At 43.7% G+C, this 6,766-nt stretch overlaps 1 protein-coding gene across 1 annotated transcript; it reads left to right on the top strand.

The window, feature by feature from the left end:
* Window positions 1-5,776: 5,776 nt before the first annotated feature.
* On the top strand, window positions 5,777-6,240 carry LOC108295544 (40S ribosomal protein S17-like). Its single transcript, XM_037734630.1, has one exon. The coding sequence runs from the start codon at window positions 5,786-5,788 to the stop codon at window positions 6,188-6,190; it is 405 nt and encodes a 134-aa protein (XP_037590558.1). The 5' UTR covers window positions 5,777-5,785; the 3' UTR covers window positions 6,191-6,240.
* Window positions 6,241-6,766: the final 526 nt, after the last annotated feature.

The following is a 6,766-nucleotide window of genomic DNA, read 5'->3' as shown; positions in this document are numbered from 1 at the left end:
CCATGGTGGGGGCTAGGAGATACCCTCCTCATGCCCCTCGGGTTGCAACACTCAGCTTTTCCTAATTTAAGTTGTGTGAATGACACTGTTACACATGACAGCAAATGCACCTCTTTGCAGCACCCAAGGCCTCTATCAGGCTGACACTGGTCGCTATGAAGGTATAAGCTTGACATTGGGGTTGGGTTCACACTTGGCCAACTACAGACTAGAGGGATCCTGAGAGCTCAGAGCTGCACTGGTGAATGACTTAGTTTTTGCTCTGGGAGGGGGATAGTTTCTGTGAATGAGCAAGGGGCCTGCTAGCACAATTGGTGCATTCTTGTTGCACCGTGGCACACGCTGGCGTTCTGTCAAGTCACTGCCCAATGTGGGGCTCTAAGGTGTGTGACTTGGAACTGCAGACATGCTGGCCCCCTTTCGCTCCCGAAACCTGCTGAGGTCCTGGACTGTCTCTCCCAGCCTCCCTGGTCAGCTCTGGCATCATAGGGTGGGCATTATGTACCACCCTAGCCCCTCCTTTCCAGGACTTCCTTTTCCCTGCCTGGGTCCCTGCCCCATAGAGTCTGGGGTGCCCCTTCTTGGTGCCATCTGCGCTGCGGAGAAGGACCTAGGGTGTGCCTAGCCTAACTGCACAAACCAGGAGGCCCCTTCTTCGCACTTTTACCCTTGGCGACGGGAACAGGGCTGCAGGGAGCCACTGGGATGGTGGCATGGTCCTGTAGTTCAAAAACGGGAGAGGATCAGGGCGCATGCCTGTAGCACACACCTGTGGTCTCAGCCACTCGGGGGGGCTGAGGGAGGAGGATCACTTGAGCCCAGAATGTCGAGACTGCAGTGAGCTATGATCACACCACCACACTCCAGCTTGGGTAACAGAGAACCTGTCTCTAAGAAACAAACAACAAACAAAAACATAAAACACCAGCAACCATCTAGGCACCTGATACAGATCCTGTCCTTTAAGCCCTCATACAATTATCTGCAGTTTTGAAATTGAGATGGGCTGGAAGATGTGTAGTTCCTGGCAAAGCCAGAATTAGAAGAGCTGCCCACCAGGCTCTCTGGGTGTGCAGAGGGCGCCCTTACAAAGATTCTTTACTTGATCAAACTTTACTCAGGCTCCTGAAACTTCTCAGCACATCTGCACACTTCCTTGTAAAATTCACTTTTAGCAAAGAGCCCTGCTAAGTCAGTGTGGCATGAACCCTCCATCCTCAATGTCTGATTATCCTCAATCTCTGATTATCCTTGCTATCTGATCGAGTTCTTCATCTTCCACCACCCCCCAGGTGATGTGTGATTCCCCTGGCCTGCCTTCAGCAAGAATCCTGTTAGGTTGGTCTAGCCAGAATCCCCTTGATGTTTCCTCTTAGTGATTTCCACCCAAGGACCCTGACACTGCTCCTTGGGTATACATTCCCACTGGCCCTGTTCTATACTGAAGTCTAAATATATATTCTATATATTTATATATACTAAAGTTATGTATACTATGTACTAGTATATATGCATACAGTATATGACATATATACTATATACTAAATATGTAGTACAAATATATAAATATTTCTGCAAGTATTTAAACTTTATATACATGGTGTCAGCATATGTGTTCTCATGCTGTGTGCCTTATTCCTCTCAACATATATCCCAGAGATCAGCCTTTTCTTGGTTTCATTGCAAATAACATCCCATGGGTTGTATGTTTCACTTAAAAAATGGTATGTTTTGATTAACAACCCTTTTTAATTTGAATATAGATGAATCGGATTATTCTTTCTTAGAGAGTTGGTGTGGTTATAACTAATTTAAGGAATTCTTTTCTACCCTGAGTTTATAAAGCTATTCTTTTGCAATTTCTTCTATAATATTTCAAATATGTCACATTTGCATTTCAATCCCTCTAAAACTGATTCGTATGTAAAGTGTGAAGTAGAGGCCAGGTGTGGTGGCTCACGCCTGTAATCCCAGTGACAGGAGAATCCCTTGAGGCCAGGAGTTCAAGATCAGCCTGGGCAAATAGTAAGACCCCCATCTCTACAAACAAAAATGTTTAATAAAATTACCTGGGTGTGTTGATGCCTGACTGTAATCCCAGCTACTCTGGAGGCTGAAGCAGGAGGATCACATGAGCCCAGGAGCTTGAGGCTGCAGTGAGCTGTGTTTGTGCCACTGCACTTCAGCCTGGGTGACAGAGCGAGACTCTGTCTCTAAAATAAAATAAATAAAAAGTAAAGTGCAAAGTAGGGGTCGGATTATATTTTTTCTCATGGATACCTGATTGTCCCAGGAATTTATGTGAATATCCATCCTTTCCCACTGACCTACTGTCCACCTCTGTCTTAAGATCAATGGCTCTAGACAGGTCTATTTCTGGGTACTCCCCTTTTTCTTTCCTTGGGATGTCTGTATTTCCTTTCAGCAATATCACACTGCTTGGTTACTACATCTTTATAATAAATCTGAAACCTTATGAGCAATTTCCCCCATCTCATTCCCTTTAAGGACTGTCTTAGGCCATCACGTTTCTTGATAAATTTTAAAGCCCACTTGTGGGCTGGGTGCAGTGGCTCTCACCTGTAATCCCAGCACTTTGGGAGGCCAAGGCAGGTGGATCACCTGAGGTCGGGAGTTTGAGACCAGCCTGACCAACATGGAGAAACCCCGTCTCTACTAAAAACACAAAATTACCCAGGCCTGGTGGCACATGCCTGTAATCCCAGCTACTCGGAGGCTGAGGCAGGAGAACTGCTTGAACCCAGGAGATGGAGGTTGCTGTGAGCCAAGATCGTGCCATTGCACTCCAGCCTGGACGACAAGAGTGAAATTCCATTTCAAAAAATAAATGAATAAATAAATAAAGTCCGCTTGTCAAGTTCCTCAGGAAATCTTTTTAAGACTGCCTGAAAGGGCACTGAATATAAGATTCATCCAGTGAGACTCAGTCTCTGACAAGTGCATGTGTCCAAAGCCTGGCTGTGTTCAGGAGTTTGACTGTGGGAAAATGGCACTTGTCTCCAGAATCAACTTTTGTGGCTAAATTACAGCGTTGGGAATAATAATGGTATTGATTTCATGGGTCTGCTTTGAGGATTAGACACGTACGTAACATACTTGGAGTAGTGTAGGCCACAGTAATCACTATAATTATTTCCATCATTCTTCCCAGATTTATTTGTAGGTCCTTACATTTTTGGCTGCTATTGTAGATGCTATTTAGTGCAGCTTTAAGTTCACAGCAAAATTGAGCAGAAGGTATAGAGAGTTCCCATATATTCCTTTCCCTGACACATGTACAATCTCTACCACTATCAACCTCCCTCACCAGAGTAGTACATTTGTTCCAATCAGTGAACCAACATTGACATATCATTATCACCTAAAGTCCGTAGTGTGCATTAGGGTTCATTCTTGGTGGTGTACATTCTATGGGTTTGGACAAATGTATAATGCATGTTCCCACCATTATTGTATCATACAGAAGAGTTCCACTGCCCTAGAAATCCTCCATGCTGTTTATTCATCCCTCCCTCCCTCCATACCCTGACAACCACTGATTTTTTTTTCTTTTTGAGACAGAGTCTGACTCTGTTGCCAAGGCTGCAACAGAGTGGCATGATCACAGCTCACTGCAGCCTCCAGCTCCTGGGCACAGGTGATTCTCCTGTCTTGGCCTCCGAAGCTGGGACTACAGGTCCGTGCTACCACGCCCAGCTAAGTTTTGTATTTCTAGTAGAGATGGGGTTTCGCCGTGTTGCCCAGGCTGGTCTGGAACTCCTAGGCTCAAGCAATCCTCCTGCCTTGGCCTCTCAAAGTGCTAGGATTACAGGCATGTGCCACTGTTTTGGTCTCAACTATGTTACCTAAATGTTTATTTCTAGTGTATAGGAATGCAATGGATTTTGAGCTACCTAGCCTATATTACAGCAACTTTGGTGAAGTCTCTTATTTCTAAAACTCTCTGGAGAGTCTTCAGTTTTCTGTATAGACAGGCATAACTTCTGAAAATCACAGTAATTTTTTCTTTTTTCCTATCCTTACACCTATCATATTCCCGTTTTTTCTTCCTGCTCTAGTTAAGACCTGCAGTAAAATATTGGACAGAATAGGTGGTAATGGTTACCCACATGCTTGCCAGTTTCTCAGTCTTCATCTTCCCTTTATCTCTAACCTTTCCTGTGGTATTACTGTCACTCTGCCTCAAGTACATCATATAGAAGTTAGTTTAGTGATAGTCTGTTGGCAATAAACTTGCTCTGACTATATTTTCTGAAATGTATTTTGCCTGCATCTTTTATTGGGTAAACACATTTTAAAAATCATTTTCATTGGGATATAACTGACATATGAAGGTTACTCTTTGATAAGTTTAATGTACACATCAGTGGAACCATCACCATAGCCAAGATAGTGAGCATGGTCGGGTGTGGTGGCTCACGCCTGTAATTGTAGCACTTTGGAAGGCGGAGGTGGGCGGATTACCTGAAGTCAGGAGTTCGAGATCAGCCTGGCCAAAATGGTGAAACCCCATCTCTACTTAAAATACAAAATTAGCCGGGTGTGGTGGTGCATGCCTGTAATCCCAGCTACTTGGGAGGCTGAGGCAGGAGAATTGCTTGAACCTGGGAGGCAGAGGTTGCAGTGAGCCGAGATCACAGCATTGTACTCCAGCCTAGGCAGCAAGAGCAAAACTCCATCTCAAAAGAAAAAAAAAAAGAAAGATAGCGAGCATATCCTTCACCTCCAAACTTCTGTATAATCCCTTCTGCCCCTTTCTGTCCTCCCCTGCCTGCCAGGCAGCCACTAATCTACTTTCTGTCACCATAGGTTGACTTGTATTTTCTAGAATTCTATATAAATGCAATCATACAGTATGTGCAGTTTCTTGTGTGGCTTCTTTCATGCAGCACTACTATTTTGAGATTCATCAATGTCATTGTGTGTGTCAATATTCATTCTCTTTTATTGCCGAGTGGTATTTCATTGTATGGTTGTTCCACAGTTTATCCATTCACCTGTTGATGGACATTTGGATCATTTCCCATTTTCATCTGTTACAAATAAAGTTGCTATAAGCATTCGTGTAAAGCAGTATATAGCAATTTTATTTCTCAGATCATTTTGTGGATTAACACGTAAGACTACATTTGAAGAACAATATCTAATATATTAATAACATCTATTCAAACACCATGCACAAATATTTTTTGTTGAAAAAATTTTTTTTTTTTTTGCTTTTTTTGAGACACAGTCTCTCTCTGTTGCCCAGGCTGGAGTGCAGTGGTGGGATCATTGTTCACTGCAGCCTCCAACTCCTGGGTTCAAGTGATCCTCCTGCCTCAGCCTCCTGAGTAGCTGGGAGTACAGGCACATGCCACCATGTCTGGCTTTTATTTTATTTTTTCCTTAGTAGAGACAGAGTCTCATTCTGTCATCCTGGCTGGAGTCCAATGGTGCAATCATAGCTCACTGCAGCCTCAAACTCTTAGGTTCAAGTGATCCTCCCATCTTGGCCTCCCAAGTAGCTGGGACGATGGGTGCACACCACCATGCCCAGCTAATTTTTCAAAACTTTTTGTGGAGACAGGGTTTAACTACATTGCCTGAGCTTTTTGCTGAAGTGTTTATAATGATGTCACAAAGCAAGTTTTTAAAAAAACCTTTTAGGAGTAGCTCATTTTAAAGTCACTAAAATCAGTAACATAAAATGATATTTTTAAAGTGAGGCATGGTAGAGGTGATAAAATCACTTCCATGGCTTTTTCACTAAGAACATGCCAACATGGGCCACGTTCACACCAAAGCCGTGAAGAAGGAAACCCGGGCCATCATAGAAAAGTACTACATGCACCTGGGCAATGACTTCCACATGAACAAGCGCGTGTGTGAGGAGATCGCCATTATCCCTAACAAGAAGTTCCGCAACAAGATAGCAGGCTATGTCACGCATCTGATGAAGTGGATTCAGAGAGGCGCAGTAAGGGGTATCTTCGTTAAGCTGCAGGAGGAGAGAGAAAGGAAAGACAATTATGTTCCTGAGGTCTCAGCCCTGGGTCAGGAGATCATTGAAGTAGATCCTGACACTAAGGAAATGCTGAAGCTTCTGGATTTCGGCAGTCTGTCCAACCTGCAGGTCACTCAGCCTACAGTTGGGATAAATTTCAAAACACCTCAGGGACCTGTTTGAATCTTTTCTGCAATGCTGTACTATTTTCAACAAACCTGGGACAACAACAACAACAAAAAGATCATCACTTCCATGGCTCTTGGGACACTGAGCTCCTAATTTTTCGTATACCTCTCTTTGGATAGTTCATTCAACATTTTATTCATCAAATAACTATAGAACTGGCTGGGTGCAGTGACTCAGGCCTGTAATCCCAGCGCTTTGGGAAGCCAAAGTGGGAGGATCACTCGGGCTCAAAAGTTCGAGACCAGCCTGGGCAACTTACTGAAACCCCATCTCTACAAAAAAAATTAAAAACTAGCCTGGCGTGGTGGTGCATACCTGTAGTCCTAGCTATTTGGGAGGCTGGGGCTGGAGGATTGCTTGAACCTAGGAGTTTGAGGCTGCAGTGAGACCCCCATCTTAAACAATAATAATAATAATTACAATTATTACTATAATAGAACTGCTATGCTGTGCCAGGCACCGTTCTAGGCACAGTGAACAAATCAGACAGCATTGGTGTTCTCACAGATCTAACATTCCTACGGAAAATTAGCTCCTCTTTGGAATTTTTCTTTTTCTTTTTTTTGAGAC

Source organism: Cebus imitator, unplaced genomic scaffold (genome assembly GCF_001604975.1).
Source record: "Cebus imitator isolate Cc_AM_T3 unplaced genomic scaffold, Cebus_imitator-1.0 Scaffold647, whole genome shotgun sequence".
NCBI classification, from domain to species: Eukaryota; Metazoa; Chordata; class Mammalia; order Primates; family Cebidae; genus Cebus; species Cebus imitator.
Note: the sequence above shows the minus strand (reverse complement) of the source record. Positions and strands in the feature narration are given on the sequence as shown.

Coding starts and splice junctions, on each gene's coding strand:
- LOC108295544 (XM_037734630.1), top strand. CDS start 5,786: ATGGGCCACGTTCACACCAAAGCCGTGAAGAAGGAAACCCGGGCCATC.